The sequence below is a fragment of the Rhinolophus sinicus genome, chromosome 4, assembly GCF_057876585.1.
Source record: "Rhinolophus sinicus isolate RSI-liver-muscle chromosome 4, RSI-T2T, whole genome shotgun sequence".
NCBI classification, from domain to species: Eukaryota; Metazoa; Chordata; class Mammalia; order Chiroptera; family Rhinolophidae; genus Rhinolophus; species Rhinolophus sinicus.
In genome coordinates this window covers 66,085,951-66,112,069 of record NC_142504.1, presented here as the reverse complement: position 1 = coordinate 66,112,069, position 26,119 = coordinate 66,085,951, and the positions used below count along the sequence as shown (strand labels likewise).

The 26,119-nt window shown below is 39.1% G+C and overlaps 1 protein-coding gene across 7 annotated transcripts in view; it reads right to left on the bottom strand.

Moving 5' to 3' along the window:
• Positions 1-4,678: 4,678 nt before the first annotated feature.
• PIEZO2 (piezo type mechanosensitive ion channel component 2) overlaps positions 4,679-26,119 on the bottom strand; it is a 436,387-nt gene continuing 414,946 nt past the window's right edge. For 6 of the 7 annotated variants that reach the window (XM_088797899.1, XM_088797898.1, XM_088797900.1 and 3 more), the window contains 9 exons: positions 23,391-23,549; positions 21,527-21,674; positions 17,116-17,304; positions 16,678-16,770; positions 15,156-15,328; positions 13,656-13,784; positions 12,358-12,437; positions 7,156-7,339; positions 4,679-6,232 (listed from right to left, as the gene is read on the bottom strand). In XM_088797899.1, coding sequence (XP_088654025.1) covers positions 5,980-6,232; positions 7,156-7,339; positions 12,358-12,437; positions 13,656-13,784; positions 15,156-15,328; positions 16,678-16,770; positions 17,116-17,304; positions 21,527-21,674; positions 23,391-23,549 — 1,408 coding nt within the window. In that variant the 3' untranslated portion in view covers positions 4,679-5,979. Of the gene's footprint in view, positions 6,233-7,155; positions 7,340-12,357; positions 12,438-13,655; positions 13,785-15,155; positions 15,329-16,677; positions 16,771-17,115; positions 17,305-21,526; positions 21,675-23,390; positions 23,550-26,119 lie in introns of those variants that run through there. The other variant, XR_016021128.1, reaches the window with a different exon arrangement.

Here is a 26,119-nt window from a genome sequence, read left to right as displayed (position 1 = left end):
CTGATTTTTCTTTGTCCTCTTTTCTCAGTTTCTTTTTTCAATTTTTTCTTTGTTCTTTTCTCATTTTTCTCTATTTCCTTTTCTTTTTCTTATTATTTTCTGAAAAGCTTTTTTTAGCTAGTATATTTAGCATTGATAGGACATTTAGTATAGTTGTCATTGTTTACTCTTATTTATTTGCATCGTTAGTAAGCATAGTGAGCTTTTTTAGTAGTAGTTCCCATACTTAGCATAGTTAGTACTGTTTCTTAGCATAGTTAGCATTGATAGTATTATCTATCAGTGTAGTTAGCAAGTATTGTGAAGTTATTCGAGGTGATTGAAACAGAAAAAAGTGTTCCTCATTATGGAACATGTGTGCATAGTTATCTGAAATACCATGGCAGCTTGACTGAGAATGAGACCCCAGGCATTCTGGAAGGTGGTATCTGCTGTACAGTACTGCTACCAGAGGAGCGTTGTCCACAGGGACCTGAAGCCAGAGAATGTGATTCTGGATTCAGAAGTGAACCTAAAACTTATTGGCTTTGGTCTCGAAGAAGAGTTCATTGGCCAGAAGCCGAGCATGTTATGTGGCAACCTCTCTTATGCCGCCCCAGAGCTCTTCCATAACTATGACGGCCCCGGAATAGACGGAATAGACGTGTGGAGCCTGGGAGTGCCTCTCTATAAGATGGTCACTGGGATCCTGCCGTTTGTGGGAAGAAGACATGGCAGCGGGTACTGAGAGGGCACTTCCACGTGTCCTCTTACATCGCGTATGAGTGCCTAACGATCTTAAAAAGGTTAATAACCGTCAACCCCAGCAACAGAGGATTGCTAGGAAAAGTAATGAAGGGCCGATGGCTAACCTTGGGCCAGGAGGAGACATTGAGGCCTTACATTTGAGCCATCCTGTGACAACGTGCACGCCTGCGTGACCAAGAAGATTATGAAAATGGGGTTTGAGCGGGACCATATTCAGGATTCAATGGCACACAAACTACGACAGACAGATAGCCACTTACCTGATTCTCAGCACCAACAAACCCAAGGTGAAGGGCCACACCATCATAGTAGGTCCTTCTGTTGCTTGGATTTGAATAGCCCCAGGCCTTCCTCAACCCTCAAGGTTCAGCCATAAGCCAGAATGCCAAAGAGCTTGCCCCTGTCCAGTCAGCCTGTAGTCGAGGAATGCCACTCCCACACCCAACCCAGAACCGAGCACCAGGATTCCCCAGCCCAGCCCGGGATCGAGTACTAGCACTGCCACACCCAGCCCAGAGCTGAGGACCAGCACTCCACAATCCATCCTGCAGTCGAGGATGAGCACTCCCCAAATGAGCCCAGACTCAAGGACTGCCGCCCCCAACCCAGCCCTTCAGCGTGGCCCTTGGGGGTCCCCCTCTACCTATAGCACTAAAAGTAGCAGCAGCAGTAGTGTAGCCCCAGAGGAAGCAAACATGGAAAACTCCCCCTATGCTGGGCATCCCGATGGTGTGACCTCAGCCTCTTCCTCGGGCCACAGCCAGGGTTGTCAGGCTGTGGCTAGGAGGTTCTCAACCCTTATTTTAAGCCACCTCTGCTGTTGGCTGTCCGCATAGAAGCAACATGGGAAACGGAACCAAGTAAAGCCCATATAATGTTTAAATTGTGGATGTCCAAGGCAGGACCACAGTGAAATTCTCTGGGAAAGTCAAGATGCTCTCCCTGCATATGAAATGCTGAACTCGAAAATGCTGTGTTCCAGGGAGGCCGGCCACATGGTGCAGGTGACTGGGCAGAGGCTGGACACAAAGAGCTGCAGCTTGGAGCAGTGCAGGAATAACTCGCTATGTGTTAAGAACTGGGTCCAGTGGACAACTGAGGTGTGGAAACTGCCCCAGCTTTTTCTGCGCAGGAATCAAATCAGGATGGTACCTGGCATGTCTGTGGCCTTAAAAACATTTTATTAAAAATTGCTCTCACTCCAAATAACACAGTCTGTAAGAAGCAATCATTGTGCATACTAACTGCACCAAAGCCCTGATAAGAAAAACAATTTTTTAATTGAAGTAGCCAATGTAATTTAAGTCTGATATCTTTAATTGTGAAAATAATTGTATCCTTTCCTGTTGACTGTTGTGTTGAAGTACTGTGTTTAGAGGGATTAGGGCAAGAAAAGGCAGTAGCAGCCCTGTGCTGCATGCTTCTTCCATCACTCTCCAGTCTTCCTCACCCCCCAAAAACCCCCAGGGGATAACTAGGCCAGTAAGAGCAAACCCCACAGAATCTGTTGTAAAAAGACATGTGGGGGCACCCCCAATGCAGAAGAAAAAAGAGAGAAATAATGGGTAGTCTGGCAGAGCTTAGATGAGGCGCCACAATGACACCAACCCCTGGACACTCTGGGAGGGGCTGTGCCCATCCTCACTGGTGGGTCAGGCAGGTGGTGGGGGCCTGGGCTGGAGGGACTGGGAGGGCTGGGCCTGAGAATGCTTGGGATTACCTGAGTAATGTTCCCTCCCAGGACCAGGCTACCTGGAGAAGCTTCTGGGAATAGAGCTTGAGCAGAACAGCTACTATTGGGAAGAGGGGCTCATATAAAGGGGACAGGAGAACAAAGCAGTGGCTCAGAAAGGAAGTGCTCATTTGTGACACTTCAGAACCAGAGGAGGGGGCTCCAGGGGCCTGGAGCTATAGAAGGTGTCCCCCCCACTCCAAGAAAAGTTAGAAAAACTAATGTCAAACACAAAGGAGCCACAGAAAAGAACTGTACTTTAATCCAATATCAAATTCTTATCAGTAAAAAAGAATAAGGAGAAGGTTTAAGTCCTTAGAGATGACAGTTTGCCAGAAAGATATGCTCACAAATGGGTGAAAACTATAATCAATATTTCAAAAAAACTGAAATAAACTAAGAGAATAATGTAAGACAGTAAGGAACAATAGATATCAGAATTTGAAAACTAGTGGAGAAGGAGACTATTTCAGAAAGGATGACTAAACTAGAAGGACAATAAGACAATTCAGGCAGGGAACAGAGTCACCTTACAGACAGGTAGCTGACCGGGGTCATGGGAAAGAAGAGGGTTATTGTCACTCAGTGGGGATGGGAGGAATTGTTGGTGCTCAGGGATCCCTGGGGACTTGGTGGTACTCCAGGCCAGACCCAATGACACAGATGTAAGTGTACCACATGAGGAGGGATGATACCTAGGACATCGGAGTCCTAAGGTTGAAAGTCTGGCTCTGTCTGATGAGCAGGGTGCTTGGTGAGACTGAGGGGCATGTGGAATAGGGGGTGCACTAGATGGATGATGAGTGTCATACATGCCTTCAAACCAGCTGCAGCAGCTATGGGGAGCTCATTCATCTTACTCTTTTCTTGTAAGGGAAATAGGATCTTACACTCTTATTATAAGGAGCCAATGAGGCTGAGTGGCTCAAGTGCAGCCTTGGTAGGTACTGGATCTCCCAGATCCCCTCTGCATGTTCACATGCCCATCCTTGCTCAAGGGTCACGTTGTGCCCTCAGAGGCCGTAAGGTCCCGCCTCAGGGAATGCCTCCTTAATGATGAAGTCTCACTCAGGGCATGGCTGTGGCAATGACTTGCTGACGCCTTTGCTCAGGAAAGGAAGGGCTACCCCAGCTCCTGCACTCTCCACAGGGTTGGGTGAAACTCAATTGCAGCTGCATGGCCAGCCAATCTTGTCCCTCTGCCTAATCCTGCCTCTCTTGCTGCTCAGTGTAACTCTCAGAGTCATCTCTCGAATGTCCTCAGGTAACAGTCCATCTCAGAGGCCATCTCCAGAGAACCCAGTCCAAAGTGACAATCTGCTTTCATAAGGGTCATTTACTGGGCTAATGCAGGAGCTCATTTGAGGCTTAGAATGTGGCTATTGACTACCTGACCATCCCTTCATACTGTCAGATAAAATAAGTTTGGAGAAGGGAAGTGACCTGCTGGTCCGGGTTCCCAGCCTGATGGTGGCCAAGCCAGGACCGGAAGCCCGGCCTCCTCATTCTCTTTTCCAGCTCCACTCTAACACATCCGTCCCTGGAAGGTGTTTTCTCCTACATTTGTTATATGTTAATCGTCTATATTTTCCCTCCTTGCACACCAGGAGGCTTTTTTCTTGAAACTTGGAAATTGTTTGCTTAAGGAATGTTGAAATTCTGGTATACTTTACCTTTACACTTTTTTCTCAGGAGCATTTTCCTACTTTCTTCTTTCCTAAATGTGTTATGTGTTCTCTGTAAATTCCCTGTTGACATTTTTAAAAGAAAGAATTCAGAATCAGAAATATGTATAATGATTCTTCCTGTTGTTGGGAAATCAGAATGTGGGCCAAAAGTTCTCTAAATAGTTTGAGTTTATTGTTCCAGTGATTGAAGCAGTTTATTTCGGTGGGCTGGAAGTATGCTGGCTTTCACAGTTGAACAAATATACACTGATTCTCTAGAAGACACTGAACATCATTTGAACTCTGCTCTTTTTTAAAAGCTCCATATTCGCTGTACTAGTTTCCTTTTTGGAATTACATTTATTACCAGTTGTTTCCTGCTTATATTATTCATATACAGCACCTGTATGAGAAAAATAAAATAAAACTAACAAGAAGTGGATGCTTAGTTGATTTTTTCAAACTCCTAGTATACAACATTGAAAACAACCGCATGTCCTACTTCATGCAAAAAAGAAGAGCATTCTTAAAATGACTTTGCAAGATGTGCTTTATTTTAAGTCAGTCCTGAACCCAAACTACATAAGATCTTTTTTTTTACATATTCTAGTCCATTCAATGATTCTTCTCAGACACTGTACTTTAATATGGAATGAAAACTACATTTCAGTCATTAATTTCCATGCTACATTGTTATTTAATGAAGATGTTGTATTACCAATAATAATAATTTAAGAAAAGGCCGTTTTTTTAATTTTCCCAAGCTCAATATACATATTTCTTTCATAATTATGAACTTAAAAAACCCGTCTCAGATGTAAAAATGTGAATTAGAATATGTAAACTCTTTGATATACCTGAAAAACAGGAAGGAAAATGTCACATACTGGAAAAACCATTGCCTTAAATCATCGAAATGGGAAAAAGCATGTTGAGGAATGGGGAAGGTAGAAGAGTGCTCATGACCTCAGTTAGTAAAGAGTTACAAAGTCAAAGTATTCCACATCCGCTGGGCAGCACTTTTTATCTTTCTACCTCATGTCTGTGTTTTACCAGGAGCAGTAACTCTCTGAAGCTAAACAGCTACCACTGTTGAAGTGAGTCACTAGCTGGGTCTCAACAAAGCCAGTGTCCACTTATTTGTTTTGCTGCTTTTTTTTTTTTTCCCTGAGAAGTCACTGGTGTTTAATGGGAAAAAAAAAAAGTATTAGTCTTCAGTTAAGATAAGGCAGTAAGAGTGTCACTAATGTTATCTTTTTGCTTAGAATGAGGCTTATTCATCCACTGGCATCTTCGTGGGTCACTGGCTCTCTCTCTCTCTGCCTCCTAGAAATATGTTTAGGAGTTTTCAGCCTCCTATTGCTGTTGCATATTTCGGGTGCGCTGAAGCCCACCTATTCCCACAGCAGCTTCCCCATTGGCGACAGGGTGCTGTGCATGCATAAAGCATCTCTTCAGGAAGGGCGCAGTCCCCACACAGGAAAACATGGTGTCTTTTCTTCTTACTTATTCTTCTCTTCTGTTTCTCTGAGGGAGGAGACCCATAAATGATTCCTTCACATAGTCCATCAGAATGAAGGACACCATTGACTAAAATATAATCCAAGTAGCCCTGATTTCAGAGAAACGGAATTACAAATTCAATAGCGCCTTAACTTGCAAGGTAGCTTTGACTGCAAAAGGAAGTCAACTCCCTTTGGCCACCTGTCAGAAGAGAAATCATTTCCATTGAACTAGAAATGCTTTAGCTCTTATGAGAATATTGTGCTTTTTTTTTTTTTTTTTTTTGAAAATTCAAATGTTAACTTGATTTGCAGTCTGTGTCCTAAGGTATCAATTTGTTTTTTCTCTAGTCCATTTGATCATGGTTTCTGGTGAACGGTACAGGAATATTAATTTGGCATAGAGATCTTCCTCTAGTTCTAGTTCCCCTGTCTCTCGAACTAAAAAAATATCTGTGCACAACTTCAAAATTCGATCCACATTTGGAAGCTCTTCAAACATGATGGAGTGAGAAATCCCACTGAAGAATTCACGGACAAACTTCCCAATCACAAGGACAACTGAAGCATATAATCCCATGATACTGAAAAAAAAAAAAAAAAAAGTAGAAACTGTATCCAGCAGTTAAATATGGCTAATAGAACATGTCTAAAAGAAAAAAAAAATAATAAAAATTTTCTTCAAAATCCATAGAAGATATGATAAACTTAAATTTTTTCCCTTTAGTGAAAACATTTACTTTTTAAAGATGTAATTCATGTTCTTTCTTTAAAAAATTAAGCATTATAGAATTGTAAAACCTGAAAAATAAAAGTCTTTTGAAATCTCACATTTTGGAAATTACCAATGTTAACAGTTTCATGTATGAACTTCAGGTGGTTTTACCACATATATTACATGCATAAACCACATAACATATTTGGTAGAAATTCAATTGTACTATATGCACTTTGCACTTTAACAGCACTGTCTTTCTTAGGGATTTATGTTTATAATAAAACTTTAGATAGACGACGACTTTTTAAGAGGCTCATTCTGAGAAATGGAAAACTTTCTACTTGTGCTTGTAGGGGAGGTGTGTGTCCTAGGGTTTAAGCATAGGAATGTGGTTAAAGGGTAACATCAGGCTTGTCCAAAACTCTGATTTCTACTTGATCCTATGTCTCCTAGGGTCATAAGGAAATCTAAGCAGAAAAGAGATAACCCTATGCCAATTTCTAAGCTTAAACACTGAATTGCATCAACCTATGCCATAAAGGAAGGTGTAGCTAAAAAGCTGGAAATATAGCTTCTAGTCCTATCATTAATGGCAAGGCATTTTGGCATTTTGATGTCTTTGGGACTCTGGTTCCTCATGTTTTAAGATGAAGGGTCAGGGATCTGTGAATTTTAATATTTCAGCTATAAAATTTGAGAATTTTAAGAAAATAAAAGGCTTCCCATCTTCAACTTTATGTGATACAGAAGTAGACTCTTGTAACTGTTAAAGGTTAACTGAGTCCTTACCCATAGCCAGCCAGGAAGCCCAGACTCGGGGGGCTAACTTTGTCATTGAAGACCACCAGCTCCAAGGCCTGGGAATGATGATTATATATTCTATTTCCAGTCAAGTTGAGAACCCACCACTCACTGTCAGATTTAGTTGTATTGTCTCTGGACAAAATGATGGTGATATTCATGAAATTATTTTCTGGAAGAAAAAAAAATGAAATCAAGTTAGCCTGAGAATTTTAGGATTTAATGCACATCAACAGTCCTTAGATGGCAAAATCTGGTTATTATACACAGCATACAATTCCAGGATGTCATATGGGCAGGTTAACAATGCAAATGGAAAAATAAGAGTGGGCCCTAGGTGTGTATGGGGTTTCTCTTTTTCACTAAAGAGGTCAGTCACTGCTGCTACATGTGCCTGGCAGTCAAATCACAGAGAGAGAGTGGAAGACCCATCACCTGAGCATCTTTGCTGATAATTTCAAACAATTAATTAGATGTTTAAAAACCCCCATCACTGACTCTTGATTGAATTGACTGATTTATTCATATTACCAGCACTTATCAAGTGTCTTCCAAGAGGAAGGCACTCTGTTAGGTGCTAAGGAGTTAAAAGTTGCACACAGCATGGTTCCTTATCTCAATGGGAAAAAGCCATAGACATCAACACAATTTATAGGCATATGGCAACCAACATAGGACCTGCATTGACAATGTCTGTTAGCTTGGTATGATCCATGAGGACTTCCCAGAGGAGATGACTTCTGAGCCAAGTTTTGCTGAGTGAGAACTTCAACAGGTGGAGGAAGGATTAATGGTATGAGCTTTGCAAAGTTCTAAAAACCCATAATGAATGGTCAGTGATTGAACAGGGTGAATGTAAAAGAATAGTAAAAGAGCAAACAAAAAGCTTAGAGTTATAAAGAATAGGTGTTTTTTAGAAGAGGCTACCCCTGCCAGTAATAACAGAGCCTCCACTGAGAATAATGGTAGCAGACTGTAAATACTGTGAGGGTAGGGGCTGTGTCTGCATTATTTCATGCAAAATTCTTAGATCATAGGAATCTAAGACAATACCTGGCTATAAACGCCTATTTGTTGGATGGATGGATGGATGGATGGATGGATGGATGGATGGATAGATAGATGGATGGATGGACGGACGGATGGATGGATGGATGGATGAAGAAGAGTGAGGAATGGTAGGAGACTGGTATAGATCAAGTCCTTACCCAGGAAGAATGTGAACCACTCAGAACAATCAGGAACAGGAATAATCTTGGTTCTGAAGTCTAGAGACAGTTCTGCAGGTGTAAATCTGGCCCTGGGCCCAGGTAGGCCCAGATAAGCCCCAGTCTGGATCTAGTTCATCTACATACTGCTTGTATAACCTCAGCTGAATATTTCACACCTGAACCTCAGTTTTCTCCCCCATAAACTGGTGATAACCACCAAACTATGCTAAATATACTTTGTGATGAAGATTAGAGACAACTCAGTAAAGCTCATCAGATAAGTAGGTAGGTTATTATAGGCAGGATAGGAGAACATGAAGGCCATGTGATCTGGAAAACAGGACTTTATAGGCTGGACTCAAATCACAAGCAGACAAGTCAGTGTGGGGAGAGGAACAGAACCCATAGAAAGATGAGGGGAATAAATGATGCTGCAGGAATGAAGGCAGGGAGGGGATGGGAGCTGGGGCACAGGGAGAGGCTGACCTTGCAAGGGAGAGAGGACACGCCTTTATTTGAGGCAGAAGAGAAAGAGGAAGGGAACTGTGACCATATAAGATGTTTTGATAAACAGCAGAAGGAAGTTGAAAGAATGGCCCCTGGCCAGCTGGGACCTGCTCTGGAAGGAAAGGACCTGCAGGGAAGAGCCTGCTGAGGGACAGAATCCTTTCACAGCAAAAACTGATTGAACAACCTGTATTCTCAGACTAAACATTTCTAGAACTAATCTGGATTAAAAGGGAAATACCAAATTTGTAAATGCATCTTGCAATTACCTTGCAAGACATACTTCTTTACTGTTGAAGAAGAAAAGCATTCAGGTATGCGGTCCGGCTAGCATTCACCCTCTGGGTCCTCAATCCTGTCTCTGTTTATGGCAATCTCCATGGGATTCTAACTGATTACTTACATCTCTGTCTTTCCAGTTAAACATTAGTCAAGCAGAGCCTGGTGACAGCGATGATGGCAAATTAATGAACATGAATTGGATACTGCATTGTCCTTCTACCTTGACTAGATGTATACAGCTACTCTGCGTTGGGTAATTGATAAAGTAAAAAAATGATTGAATATTAAAAGAATCCAAAAACATCAATTCACTCCCATCACTATTGTATTGGGAAAACAGATTCCCTTGAGCACTACTATTGATACTTAATCACCTGTGGGCAGAATCTAGTATCTTTCCATTATTCGTATTGTGGGGTCTTCTTCATATTTAACAATGTATGAGGCAGTCTTCTGCCACATATATGGTTCCTAATAGAAACAAATAAACTGACTAATTAGTAACATAAGCCTCTAAATGTGGATTTAAACCAAGTGGGGTTCATCCCCGGGGCACAAGGATGGCTCAACATCCGCAAATCCACCAATCTGATACATCACATAAACAAAATAAAGGACAAAAATCATAGGATTATATCAATTGATGCAGAAAAAGCATTTGACAAGATACAACATCCATTTATGATTAAAACACTTAATAAAATAGGTATAGAAGGAAAATACCTTAACATAATAAAGGTCATATATGACAAGCCCTCAGCTAATCTCATAACTAATGGTGAAAAACTGAAGCCCTTTGCTCTACATTCAGGAACACGACAGGGCTGTCCCCTATCACCTCTGCTTTTCAACACAGTGTTGGAAGTCCTTGCCAGAGCAATCAGGCAAGAGAAAGAAATAAAAGGCATCCAAATTGGGAATGAAGAAGTTAAATTATCACTCTTTGCAGATGACATGATGCTATATATAGAAAACCCTAAAGACTCCACCAAAAAGCTATTAGAAACAATCAACGAATACAGTAAAGTTGCTGGCTACAAAAATCAATGTACAAAAGTCCATTGCTTTCCTATATACTAAAAATGAAATCTCAGAAAAAGAAATACAAAAAAGAATTCCTTTTGCAATTGCAGCAAAAAGAATAAAATACCTAGGAATAAACTTAACCAAGGATGTGAAGGACCTATATGCTGAAAACTATAAGACATTTTTAAAAGAAATTGAAGAAGACACAAAGAAATGGAAAGACATTCCATGCTCATGGATTGGAAGAATCAACATAGTTAAAATGGCCATATTACCCAAAGCGATATACAGATTTAATGCAATCCCCATCAAAATCCCAATGGCATTTTTAAAAGAAATAGAACAAAAAATCATCAGATTTGTTTGGAACCACAAAAGACCCCGAATAGCCAAAGAATCTTAAGAAAAAAGAACAATACTGGAGGTATCACACTCCCTGACTTTAGTTTGTACTACAGGGCTACAATAATCAAAACAGCATGGTATTGGCAGAAAAACAGACACATAGACCAATGGAATAGAATTGAGAACCCAGAAATAAAACCACATAAATATGGACAGATAATTTTTGACAAAGAAGCTAAAAACATACAATCGAGGAAAGACAGCCTCTTCAATAAATGGTGCTGGGCGAATTGGATAGCCACATGCAAAAGAATGAAACTGGACTGCTATCTGTCACCATGTACCAAAATTAATTCAAAATGGATCAAAGACTTAAGCATAAGACCTGACACAATAAACTGCATAGAAGAAAACATAGGTACTAAATTTATGGACCTTGGGTTCAAAGAGCATTTTATGAATTTGACTCCAAAGGCAATGGAAGTAAATTTGACTCCAAAGCTGAAATAAACAAATGGGACTATATGAAACTTAAAAGCTTCTGCACAGGAGAAAGAAACCATCAACAAAATAAAGAGGCAACCAACTGAATGGGAGAAGAGTTTTGCAAACAGTGCCTCTGATAAGGGGCTAATATACAAAATATACAAGGAACTCATGCAACTCAACAACAAAAAAAAACAAACAACCCAATTGAAAAATGGGCAGAAGACCTGAAGAGACATTTCTCCAAAGAGGACATACAAATGGCAAATAGACATATGAAGAAATGCTCAACATCACTAATCATCAGAGAAATGCAAATAAAAACCACAATGAGATATTACCTCACCCAGTCAGAATGGCTACTATCATCAACAAGACAAGTAGTAACAAGTGTTGGAGAGGCTGTGGAGAAAAAGGAACCCTCATACACTGTTAGTGGGAATGCAGACTGGTGCAGCCCCTATGGAAGGCAGTGTGGAGGTTCCTCAAAAAAATTACGAATAGAATTACCATATGACCCAGCAATTCCTCTCCTGGGTATCTACCCAAAAAATCTGAAAATATTTATACATAAAGACACGTGTGTTCCAATGTTCATTGTAGCTTTGTTTACGGTGACGAAGACATGGAAACAACCAAAATGTCCTTTGATAGATGAATGGATAAAGTTGTGGTATATATACACAATGGAATACTATTCGGTGGTAAGAAAAGATGATATAGGAACATTTGTGACAACATGGATGGATCTTGAGAGTATAATTCTAAGCGAAATAAGTCAGACAGAAAAAGCAGAGAACCATATGATTTCACTGATATGTGGTATATAAGCCAAAAACAACAAAAGAACAAGACAAACAAATGAGAAACAAAAACTTATAGATACAGACAATAGTTTAGTGGTTACCAGAGGGTAAATAGGGGGTGGGAGATGAGGGTAAGGGGGATCAAATATGTGGTGATGGAAGGAGAACTGACTCTGGGTGGTGAACACACAATGGGATTTATAGATGATATAATACAGAATTGTACGCCTGAAATCTATGTAATTTTACCAACAGTTGTCACCCCAATAAATTAAAAAAAATGTGGATTTAAGTCAATCAGGTTCTATATCAATGAAAAAAGAAAAGAAAATGAAAAACATGGCTCCTGGGTGAGTGAATAATTCTTCCAGCTTGTGACCACAGCCAGGAGTCTTGTGCTTCTTGCAAACCATGTCACACGGGGAAAGCAAACTGGAAAGTATCTTGATGAAGGCTAAAAATGAAAACTGTAGAAGTTAAATCAAAGAACGATTAAAACAAAGGTCTGAAATGATTCCCGTTCTTACCAGATAAAAGTTGCTTTATAGGTTTGGAGTTAGAATCACTAGGTGCTTTCACGTAATATGGGTAGATCCTTTCTATAGTCCTGGCATTAAGGAAAAAAAGAGGTAATTAAATTTTAGTTGTTTTACCCATGTAAAATTGATTTTTTTGGTTGCTATTTTGACCTTGTATCAAACAAAGAATGGTAAGAGTCTTAGTATGTCATTACAATGTGTAGTCATCATAATTTTTGGGTTTCCATTATAATCAGAATTCTCTGAAGCTGAAAAAAATTAACCGGGTTTTATCCAACTACTCATGTAAACACTATACACAAGGTAGTTAATGGCTTCAAATCTGATACAGATATTTTTCCATGTCTGTGGCTGTGTCTGAAGCAAGGGGATGTCCTTCTTGCTAGAAGCCTATCATTCACATCAATAACTGTGTAAGCTCTTCTAATTTTAATTTTTAGGATTTCAAAAATAACTATAATCAAGTAGACTGCATGAATTGATCTAGTGACAAGAGTAAGGTGTGAAGGGAGAACTGATGACTTAGACCTTATCCTACCTCTGCAGAGATGAGCTGGGTGACCTGAGTAGGTCATTCCATTGATCTAGACCTGCTTTCACAGATGGGAAATGATGGGGGAAGACTTGATGATCTTCAAGGGTCTTTCAACTTTAGTGGTTAACAAAGGCTATCTTGGTCAGGAATATGTCGGAGGGCTGCATTATGGTGGTTCTTATATTCAATGCATAAAAATGGAGGACAGAACCGGGCCATGGCTGGTAGACATCTGTAATACTTCATTTATCAGTTTCATACCAACAGCACTTTTATTTCTTGCTAGTTCTCATATTAGAAGCTAAACATCACTGTTTGGATGTGTTTTGAATGGAGTACTTATATGGCAGGATGATATATTAAGATACATTTTTTCCTCAAATTTGTGTTTATCCCTTGTCTTCCCCTCCTTCCCCCATTCATTAGCCAGATATTGAATAACCCTAGGAAAAGTGTAATAACATAAAAGGGATCTTGCAGGGTCTTTCCCTGGATTTTGGTGATTATGGTTATATGACAGCAAGGCTTGCTACTCAGAGACGAGAGCGATGCCCTGACTACGTGGACAGAGAATGAGAGGAAAGAGAATAGTACCATGAGGCCTCCACAGAAATTCACTTGCAGTATCAAAGAATGAAGAAAGTTGCATTTCTTGCACATGATGATTTGTAGATAGTAATTTTGTACCAGATACACACACCTATATTAACCGAAACAATAAAAGCTGTATTAACAGGAACAATATACTTACACTGGTGTTTTTGAACTTTCTGTGTTGTTGCCAGCTATCATTTTAGCTATATTCTCTCGTGTAATATTTTTAAGAGGAAAAGAAAGCTTATCTGTTGCTATTTCTGCTTTTGCTCCCAGACTCATGTTTCTGTGAAGAAAAAACAAAACAACTCAATGTCAATGATTATTCAAAAGTCTGGAAGAGACTTTAAAAACTCACTTGACTCTTAATTTTGTTAATCTCACCAAGGTTTCATTGGGTTCACAATTACCAACCCCAACCCTTTCTGTCCACCTCACCTTTACTTCTAGCTTCTTAGACAACCAAGTCAGTAAAACCCAGGGAGGCCACAAACACCTTTAAAACAGATGGAAGGTAAGGAGGCAGAGTCTGCTGACCAAAATAGAAAACATCTTGATGCTCTGATATGAATTTCCAAAATGCTCTTTATGTTAATCCAGTGAAGTTGATCTCCATGGTGACTAATAGGACCACATTTTAAAAAGAATGTTCAATCAGAAGTTGATTTTTACTATTGCTATTTTTGGTACCTCTTCAAAGAAAAGGCTAGGAAGCAAAATTTTGGCAGTACAGAAATGCCATGTGAGAAACTTGGGACATTTAATAGAAGAAAATAATATTAAAGGACTTCTTTAAATTCTGAACTGCCCTCTTTGAAATATTTACTATTTCCTTAGAGACTGGAAATCAGTTTAGAGACTAGAAAACTTTCTTCTGTAGCTGTCAGGATTCTTTCTTAATTTCATATAAAAAGCTGGAATTGTGGACCCAAATGAACTTAAAACTTGACTGACAAATAAGTTTATATAGAGTCCTGAGTCACAAGACTGTAATGAACAAAACTAAACTAATCAACTGGTATATTATGTTGAGGTCCCAAAACTGCTTTCCTAACATGGCAGGCATTTGGATCTAAGAACTTTTTCTAAGACATGCTCTCTCCAAACAAGTGAAGTAGCAGCTGCGTGCTGGCCATTGGCTCAGTTTAGGTAAAATCTCCCCTCAGCTCTCCCCTTCTGGGTCTTCCAAGCTGCTCTCACACCTCACGCTTGGCGAAAAGATCTGCTAGGGCTCCCCCAGTGTTGGAGAGATGCAGGTGAGAAGCTGGGGTTCCAGAGGCTGCACTTCCTTTATTAAGACCAAATTCCAATCTTTAAAGGAAATCTTACAATACACCCAGACTCTGTTTCATTTTATGAGTCATCATCCTCTTTATTTTCTCTCTACCTCTCACTCTTGTTCATAGAACTCATTACCAGCCTCTCTTTAAAACTGAAATTAGTAGAAAAAAAGAAAAAGAAGGCCTTAGTTTTATCAATGATTACCAGGCAAACCATTACTTAATAAACAAAAATGTTAGCTGTAGCATCAAATGAATGTCCCCAAGATATAATGTAAACTAAGAGTCACATTAAGTTTTCTATCCTGTGTCCCCCACCCCACCCCGAATTTAGATTGGGGAAAGGGGAAAATTATGCATGGAAATACAGTAACTACCTCTGAATACTCCATGAAAAAACAACAGAGAAGCTACTATTGGGGTCCTTGAGTTCGTTTATCATTTTCTGCTTACTGGGAGGGCTGATGGTCCATAAAGAATTTGAGTTTCCTTCCAATTCTGCTACTGTTATGTCTTCTTTTACATAATTTTCCAGAAATTGCATAGCACCCTGTATGTGCACAAATACACATGCATAAATAGATCATATACATAATGATGTATAAAGAGAGTTATTACTTTTCCTTTTAACTGACTGTATAGAGAGGATTTCTTCCTACGAAAGGAACATTTCTACAATGAATTATCTTGGGGTTCCATTGCACTAACTTAGTTCCCCAACCCACAGGTATAGGCAGCTCGCAGTTACATCACCAAACCCCAGGAGTGATGCTGCCACACTAGTATAGCTACGGAATCATTACAATTAAACAGTAAGAAAAATCAGATGATTTGGTGTCTTTTCTCCTTCTCATTAAGAGGAAAATTTATCAACTATTGGGAATTGTCCCTCTCATGGTAGAGTCAAATATAATCCACCCAGGACACCCTGGCCCTTTCCTCATAGTTGCTCATCCCTCAAGATTAGTTTGGACAGTGGGCATTATATGTTGATAATTTTACAAAAGAGAAAAGCCTCTGTTTGCCTCATCACTTTCTTGAAATAAAAAGCATTATTTATAAAACAAATTTTAATTATGAAAAATCATGTTATCATATTATTAAAAGTTGAAATGTAGAGAAAAGAATAACATTAGGCACAACTCTGCCGTCAGCACATTATTGCTGTTTTATGCAGTAGGAATGCATACCTTATTTTTTATGATTAAAGACAGTCTATATCCTTTTTGATTTATGGCTTATCTTGAGAAATTTTCATGCCATGTATAGTCTTTGTAATGATGATTTTTTATTATAAAAGAAGTTGCTTGAAAAATATTCAGACAATATATTATGTAAATAAACTATAACGTGGAAGCCGCCTTCTCCTACTATGACAACCCTAGGGAAGCCAGTTCTAATCAAATTCACTTCATACATCTGCCACGATTTATTTAATCAGTCCTACTTGTTGAATCTTCAAGTTGCTTCCAGTTTTTACTAATAAAGAGGATGTTCTCAGAAGTAGGTACCAACATAGGGCTTTCCCCATACTTTGAATTACTTCTTTAAGATAGATTCCCAGAGTAGCTCCATCAGCCAGAGGTCAATGTCTACCACAGTTTGAAAATTAAAACAAAACAAAACAAAAAACAAACAAACTTAGAGGACCAAGATCTGTTGAGCTTACATTAAAATGTTCTGAATCAAAATTGTTTATTAACCCTTACATTCAGTAGTATAGACAAGCTGTCTTAGATTATCAAAGTGGTCAGTGGACAGGACTCTGCTATGTACAACTTAATCTCTGAAAACCCTTCCCCCCACCACAGGCCATAGCACGGCAGTGAGTGATAGACAACCAGTGAGCTCACCTAGATAAAAGGTCTTCATACAGATTTATTACATGCATTTACTTACAGTGTCCCTAGAGAAACCTCGCAAAAATCTGTCAAACATTGACTGGTTCATAACTTTCAGCTGGCTTTGCTGGGCACTCATTGTGAAAATAGGCTGGAAAACAAGATAGACAGTGTCAATATTACGAAGCTCTTTCTGCATCCTGGGTTAAAGGAAAAATATTTACATAGCATGTTATCCACTGAGTACCAGTGGCAACTGGCTTCAGAGATCCCATTTTGCAGAGATTATTCCTGTGCTCAGAACCAGAACAGAACTATTTTGTTCACTGCACCTTATTTCAAACATCACATATTTGCTGAACAGTCCAAATTTAGATAGGAAATATGTATTGGTAAAACCTAATAAACCAATTGTAGGTGATTATTAGAAAAGAGCACTGTGTTAGCTAAGGTACCAACAGATGGGTGAGACCTGGAGGAAGTTCACAGCAATTACCTGGTAACCTCCCAGGGTAATTGTGACCGAGACATCCAGGGGTTGGTTGATCACCCCGGCGACAGATTTGATCAAAGACATGAAGAGAAGAGGAAACCAGACAATACAAATGAGCAGAACGATGATCATGCCTCCCATGCCATACTTCACCACTTTCTTCTTCTTCTGTCCCCGGGGTTGAGGGTATCTCTGCAACAGAAAAGTTCACACAAGGCTCAGGCCACTGTCCCCTGAGAAACAGGTGGGGAGGACAAGTGCTTGTTCCATGAGGTTGGGACTTGATTTAGTCCTGTTTCTGCTCTGCTTGCTCCGAAGTAGGGAGAACGACCTTGTCTCAATCTGGTAATGAAGTTAGGTAGTCACGTGAAGCGGTAATAAGCTCCCTACAGGTCCCCATCCTTAAAATTGTTGTGTGGGCTTTGCTGGTGGTGAACCTAAGGATCAATGGATCAAATACAAGCACACTGCTGAATAAAGCCTCTGGTTTTACGGGATCATGTGGGAGAAAGACATTTTATTTTTAATTCCTGAATATTCTAAAGCTGTGCCTTTCAACTCAGCCCTCCTCATACCTTCGTGGTTGGGAAAACATTTTTTACTTCATTCATCACACATGTTGTCAAAACAATGTTGGTTCAAGTCCTGCAATAAGGTCTATAGGATCAGACCAGCCCTCTCTCCACTGCTGCTATGACTCCACAGGGGCCCTCGCTGGTGTTGTGCTGAAGAAGGTGGGGTTGGGGCTGGTGGCAGGTGTGTATGCCACAAAAGGGTTTTTGCACAAGAGTAGTGTACTTGGTAGGGCTGGAATCACTTCTATTCATGTTACTAAGGATCCACTAAACACTCTCTTACAGGCTATGGTCAAGGTGGAAGGAGTCAGCTGTGCTGTCTGGTATTAAAACTGCTCCAGCTCTATATGCGTATTCCTATTTTCCTGGAAGTTAGGCTACATACATAACGTGGCCATTGTGCGAACTCCCCAAGCTGGCCGAGAGATTTATCCTGGGGCTCACACTCTCTGGAGGATGTGCTCATTTCACTAGGTTAAGGTAAGGACAAATCATCCACATTTTACCTGTAGGTGCTGAGCTCTACGTTACAAACTAAGAAGTCTGGAAGTTAGCAGAGGACTTTAAAGGACACTGCTACAAGGGCTCTATAAGCTTTGACACTCAAGAGTTGCTGCAGTTGGCCTTGGAAACAAGGACATGGGCTGGATTGGAGGGCAGATCAGAGCCAGTATGGAGACCATTCACTCAGTACCCTGAAGACAATGCCTCTGAATGACTCTGCTGTGAAGTTGCATGATCATAGATTAAGGATTGTATTTTGATATCTTTTCGCTAGAATTTGATATTGTTGCTTAAAATTTTCTGTTTTGAAAGAAAAACTTGAATATTGGAAAGTTTGAAGTATATATTCTTACACACACACACACACACACACACACACACACACACACAGATTTGCTTTTACATTATTTTCTCTAGGAGGCAAGTTTAGACAATGGGCTACTCAACCCACTCCAACAACACTCTTGTATTTCATAATGAAGGGTTTTGTGAGTGAGTTAAAGAAGACTTATCTATTCTTTGCTGAGAACAGTTTGGGTTTCTTCTGTCTGAGGTGAGACCATGTTGGTTGTTCTCCTAAAGGCCAGGGTCTTTCCGGCTCACTTTAAAAGCTCCCACCTCCTTTCCTCCTGCTCAGCCCTCCATGCATTTCCCAGGGCAGAAGAGGGCCGGCACTTTTGACTTCTCTCTAATTATGAGGCTATCTTTCCCTGGACTTTCAAAGTGAAGTCACCTTCCTGTCTTATGCTGCTCCTTCACTTCTGTCCTAGGTAAGTCAACTCTCAACCAGTTTGTAGTTCCCATCATGCTGCATTTCCAAACAGCTTCCGAAACTGTTTTGGGACTGGCTTCATGGAAATCATTGTAAAAATGACTAGGAATGAGTGGCCTGCATTGTGTGTGCTCATGCCAGCATTTTGCCTTTCAGAGTATTGTTCTTTCTTCACAAACTGCATTCATAAAACACTAGGAACATATTACATTCAGTATGGAATAATCCCCAAGAAAAGTTACCTTTAAAAGAAGCTTCTGCTTCACATTAGACAAGTGATTGTAACCAGCAATGTTTTAGTCTCATATGGGACAGAGTAGACACTACAGCTAGATTCATTCAGACTCCCTAATCCCTCCCACATACCTAAATTTCTCAGACTATTTTACCATGTGTGATTCAAATAGCCATAGGCTTAGCATAAGATAGAGTATATATTTAGTAGGAATTATACATTAAAATGAGGCTTTTTATTTCTTAAAATAAAAAAGTGTAAGTCTTTTGTTGGGCAGGAATGCTTATGTTCTAGGTTGGAACGACCCTGTCTTTCATAAGGAAGATGGCAATGGGTGTGGCTGTCTCACTACAGTATGAAGAAGGTTGACACCTGTTGGCTCAAAGGCAGTAAAAAGCATATATGAGCTGATAAACGGAGCTGTTCACATGAAGAGTGGCCCTGTATCTATGTGGGCCAGTTATATGACTTCTGATTCAGAACCCCCCCCCCCTTAAGAGCGACCCTCCTATTCATCCAGAGGACACAGTATCTCACGGTTTCTGGGGCACCTTGGGTAGGCTCTGAGTCTTGGAATGCCATCTTTCTCGCTTTCAATAGATGAATTCATCTATTTCATGGAGTAGACAGGCTATTGGGCATGAGTTTGTTCACTGACCGTCTCTCTTTCTCCAACTTTCTGTAGGATGGCTGGTCCTCTTTGCCACTACCAACTTGTTCATCCATGCCTCTGAGTCTACACCTTGCAGGTCCCCATTTGCACCTTCCTCCTTTGGATTGATGCTAAGAAATTTTCCTTTTCCTTTTTCTATTGGTCCTTTCCTTACCACCTGATAGAGGTTCAAATCTTCTTCATTCTGAAGCGATCCTCTTCACTTGCCTCTCTCTTGAATTGACCTCTCTCGTGCCTTTCCCTTATCTATGCTAGGTCCCTCCAAAACGGCAGTGACAGGAGTGATCCCAAGCCAGATTCTCCAGTAGCACCAGCCCAAACTACAGATCCATAGTATTGTGAGCAGATAAAATGGTTGTTAAAAAAACATTAAATTTTGATGTAGTTTTTTGGCAGCAACAGAAAATTGATATAATACCTATTGAATAAATGGCTCCAGGAGCTGGAAGTAGACCTAGCACTTCCTAGTACAGAGGTTTCATGATGTAAGTTCTCCTGTGTGTGACTTTTTCTGTATATAGACACTTCTCAGGGACCTACTCCTGAGGCAGCCAATCTGTGAAGGGGTAGTTTTGATTGTTAGGAAATTCTTTATGCGCCATTGAATCTTATTGGAGCTTTTGCCTATTTGTCTTAATACTGTTTTGTTGAGTTTCACAAAGTAATTTGAATGTTTAATCTATTTTTCAATATTTCAAATAGTTAAAAAACAGCTAATTTTTTGCCTCCCCTCTTTTTTTTTTTCAGTTCAGGCTGAACAATTCTTGGTTCTTCCTACTTTTCCTCATATACCATGATTTCCAGACCCTTTGTCACCCTGATTTTTACCCTCAATGTCCCTTTGGTAGATTGGCTCTCATTTTTGTCACTTTATCAACTCTTTTGATCCTTAAAAATCAGGACAAACTAATATGATTTTAAGTATACTGCCAGCCCCATCTCCTTCACTCCCACAAACCCCATGAACACAGAGGCCACAGTACAATGGGCTCACACCTATAAAGCTAAAAATCCCCAGAAGAAACTGCAGAACACAAGAGAAATTATATGGACTAGATGGGACTTTTCCGAAGAGGGTATTATTGAGATGAGAAAAAAAGACAGTTCACACCACCTTGGATAATTTTGCTTGGGTATTTCTAGTATTACTATGCAACAGGCTCCTGTTTCATATATTAAACTTTTGAAAAATCCAATAAACAATAGTAATTCTAACCATATTTAATGTCAATATTCAACTTAGCAGTAGAAGCAAATATTTGCACTTCAATTTCCTTTGCACGTTGTCTATCCTTCATCAGGGGGTGAGCCCAAGTCCACTTTTCTCCACTGTACCACATTTTCCCTGCTCCCGAATGAATCATTTAAGAATGATTGGGTGACACAGCAATATGTCATTTCTTCTTTTAAAAATAACTACAATATACAGTTGCCAAAAGAAGAACACATCTGGATGCTATTGCTCACTAAGGCAGCAGTGAGTTCAAAATTTTCAACTCTAGTGGGATGGAAATCAATGGGACATTTATAGGTCCTACTAGTTTTTCCCCTGTCTCCATTATTTGGTCGCAAAATTTGCAGAAGTTCACATTAATCTTATAACCAGCCTATATCTAAGGGAAACAAATAGGGATAAGGTATTTTTATTGGCTTACTTTTTCTGACTCCCGCCAACACTTCAGGATGAATATGTGAGCATAGATGTCCTCCACACAGATCCAGCTGGAGAGGCTCAAGGTTGTGTCTGTCCACACCCAGTCCATCACAGCCCTCAGCTCAGTCAAAAATGGAACAAGGCGGAACCTGGCAGAAACCACATCTTGTGAGAGAGACAGTTGTGGGATGGCCCCCAATACCTGGCCAACCCTTGGGGCTCATGTACTTCCTTATTGTTTCAGCCCTTATAACTTAGGAAAAATTTTCAAGGTGACCCTTATGGTAAAATCCAACTTGGAATACAACTGCTTTTCATTATAAGTCTAATAAATGGATTGGTATTTTCCATTCCTTTTTTTTCTCTTTTGACTGATGGTCTTAACAAACTTTTAAAATAAGTGTGAAGGTGTCTTCTTCAATTTCTTTTATAAAGTCTTGTAGTTTGCATTTTACAAATGTTTCACTTCTTTGGCTAAACTTATTTCTAAGTGTTTTATTGTTTTTGATGCTATTGTAAATGGGAAAGTTTTCTTTCTCAGATGTTTCATTGTTAGCTTATAGAAACACAGCTAATTTCCGTATGTTGATTTTAGATCCTGAAACTTTACTAAACTTGTTGATTAGTTCCAATAAATTTGGGTGGGTTTTTAGAATTGTCTACACATAAGATCATATCATCTGCAAATAAACACAATTTAACTTTTAAAGAAATTATTATTTCACGTTATGTGAATGTGTTGGTCATAGGGTTATTGAATTGTTGGGGCTTTGCTGTTGAATGAGCTACGAAAGGTAATACACCTAGTAAATGAAGGATGAGGGCAAATGAGAGATGTCAGAGGGAACGGGACATGTCATTGGAGGGCACACAGTAGTTCCCACAGCTGGTGGACTTACTAGATGACTAAATCTAATGGGACTCTGGCTTAGTCTCCTATATTTGGGAATGGACTGGCCTGGACTCCTCTTGAGTCTGGGGGCTGTCTTTGTTTCTTGACTGACACAGACTGGAGGGCCTGGGTTTAACCCAGGGCCCTTACAGCAGCTTGGGTTGCCACTTGGAATTCTCCCCTGGGCTACTCAGCTTTGTCAAGAGAGCACTAAGTTAACCTCTTGAATAAATCTCTCCCCATCCACCCCCACAGGACTGCACTAAGTGAAACACTGTTCTATATGGGGAGGTTCACAATATCTGAGCATACTCAACATCTCTTCTGTGATTAAGTCACCAGTCCCCAGGTCTGGGGCTAACTAGGAGCCAGCCGTGCCAGGAGCAGCCTGACCCTTTATGCCATGTTCTAATTTCTGAGGGAACAGAGAGGAGATGCTACCAATGAAATTCTTGCATGAAAGAGCTATATTCTTCCTTTGATCAGCTAACTTACGACCAGGAGTAAGCAAATCATGTGGCATTTAGGTTGATGTTAGGGGGAATAAATGGCCTTTTGCAATGGATGATGGACTTATTGTGCGTACAAAATTCCAATGGCATTTTGAAATAGTCCAGGTTCCAATATTGTGTTCCATTGTGCCCAGAAGTATATTAATACTTAAGGATCATGTATCCCAATTTTTTATCCCAGAATATTATCACAATTATGTAGGTTACAGAAATAGAACATGAACCCACATGGATGATCCTAGGACAACATCCTGGCCAAGTGTGTGGCAACTACATTTAGAAAGGTAATTCAAGAGGCATATTTGTTCTTTTGCTAAACACTGTAAGAGTTCCACGATGATCTACATTGCTGTATATCAGCATTCTTCCTTTTTCTGTTCCTTCCCAGGTAGAAAATAAAATGCCTTTCAATTGCCAGCCTCCACTCTGTGAGTGACTGTGACAACATAGGGTGTCCTTACCCTTGAAACAAGAAGAGGTTGACATAATTGTAGCTCTTTGTGAGGAAGTTTCCAAGGACTCGTGTGGGGTAGCCACAACGGATTTGGTAGGCAGACAACCCGAAGTAAACACATTTCACAAAATACCAAAGCTGAGCAACAAGATTCTGGCTGAATTTCCTAAAATATAAAAATACAGAAAAGTGAAAGAATGGAATTTTTTTTCCTTTTTTTTTTTTTTTTGTACAAAAGGATACCAGTTTAGGATTAAAAAAAAAAAAAAAAAAAAAAAAAAAATAGCCTAATTGCCCCTTTAGCATTTAAGTCAATTCTAAAATGTTCTCTATACAATTTACAGTATTAAAAGTACCCTTGTACTCTGGAGAACTAGAATTGATTTTTTTCTTAAAATTGCTCATTGGGTTGCTTATAAATTTCTCTAGCTGTTTTTGCCAAGTTGTAACTTGCAGTTATGAGAATAATCACAGATCGATTGCAGTCATTCTGAGGGAGGGCCAGGTCTGCATGAACATAGACAATTCAGGCCTTTGACAGGTATTTATAGTAACTTCAATTAATTTGAATTTCAGATTCAATTAATTAAGAACTGGTGATGTCTCAGCCAGACACTAGGAAAAAGTTTGCCTTCCCTCTCTCTATGGGGTCGTCATTAGATTTACCCTCCAAATATTTCCAGTTCTCCTCCTTATGTGCAGTTTTCCATTTCTTCTGAAGTTAGGCAAGACTTGTTTTGGCCAATGAAATGGGAGCATGAGTATCATGTATTAGTTCCAGGTAGGTTATTTAAAACAGGGGTGCTCAAACTTTCATAGAAAGCCAGAGAGTATATATTTTAGGCTTTGTGGGTCATTGTCACAACTACTCAGCTCTGCCATCGTAACATGAAAGCAGCCATAGACAATATGTAGTCAAATGGGTGTGGTTGTGTTCCAATAAAACTTTATTTATGGACACTAAAAATAAATAAATAAATAAATAAATAAATAAATAAATAAATAAAATAAAATAAAATATTCTCTATACATAGTTGATCACTTCAAAGGCAAAAGGTAGGATAATAAAATCTAATAATTAAAAAAATATATTCTATGAATGATGCCTTTGAGGTACTAGTGCATTAGCCAGTAGTTTAGGCCATAATTAAAATAGATTACTGTTAAGTAAATTTACTAATAACATTTTCTCAGAGTGTGGATATTGCTGTTACCCTAGTCCAAATTAAGGCTGAGCAAAGAAAAAACAAAATGTATAATCATGGTATTGTTAAGTTCATGGATGCTGACATAAGTTTGAACAAAAACAGTGGAATTAAATACCACACTAGAAAAAAATTTGGAACACATTTGCAAAGAATGATGAGCTATAGGACTATTTTTTTTTTACTTTGGATAAATGCAGCATTCATCAAGTGTCTTAAACACGGCCAGTACAAAATTTAAAAAGAAAATAAAAAATAAAACTTTGGATTTTGCAATACCCAGGTGTAATCTTCCCTGTGTTTAAGAGTAACACTTGACTTTAAAAAAAAAATAAATAAAAGCATTAAAAAAAAAAAATACAACTACTCTTTATATTGTATTTTGGATTTGTCTTATTAACTTTTAATTTTGTTATTAGAAGAAAACATGTAATAGTTTTTAATTGAAAATAGCTATTCTTTAGTTGACAAGATCTAAGAACAAGCCAGGAATGCATGGGCCTATGTATCTGGGGACCCTAGGAACCTCTACTCATATCTCAAAAACTAGAGAACTCAAAAATATTGCTTATAAATGTCTCCCCTATAAAGAAAACCAACTTTGGTATTTCAGGACCTAATGAATTAATTTAACTACATTTGACCATGAACCAGAACTTTACAAGTTATTGATGAAAATATCAGCTATTTTACTGAGAGCTCACATCAACTATTCATTTCCTCACTCTTTTTAGGAACTGTCTATATTGGTAGAATATTAAGATGATATTTTAGTTCTCTAGGGAAATGCCCTTAGATTTTACAGGTAATTGATACGAAAACTGCATGAGGAATAATTCTTCTATATCTATTAATGTTATAGATATAGATTAATGGTTATTTATATCTATTAATGTCAGTGACATAAAACTGTTGCCTTCTATTCCTTATGAAAGGACCAAACTATGTTTTATCCATTAAATTTTGTTTTTCCCTTCTCGACCTTAAAGTGTGTCAATGTGGGATAAGTAAATTAATCAATTAATCTGTAGTTTCTGAAGTAATCACGTTAAATCTAACTAGGGATATTAAGGCTGTATTACACTGGAAGATTTGTTAGGTTGTCTCTATATGTTTTATTGCTAGAAGCTGGAATGATGCCTTACTCATCTCTAGGTCTCACATAGCAGCTACTGCACAGTGCTTTGTAGACTGTAGGCAACCCTAAATGTTTGTGGACTAAATAATGTTCACATCCACAGAAAAAGCCACTTATCAGATTAATTATTAAAGATACTGGAGCTTTGTGATGCTCAATACTATGACTGGTAGCCATAATTTTCATTTGTGTAGCTTAAAAGACTCCTAGTCTATCTCTTCCTTTGTTCTTGTTTTACAAAGGATTTTGACAATGTAACTATTAATAAATGTTTTTCTTTGCACAACAATGAATTAAATTTTCAGTAACAATATTTGAAGAGAGAAAAATGAATTTTGGATGTTAAATAATGGCAACATGATTTGAAATGTCAAAAAATTATGTTGTAACTGA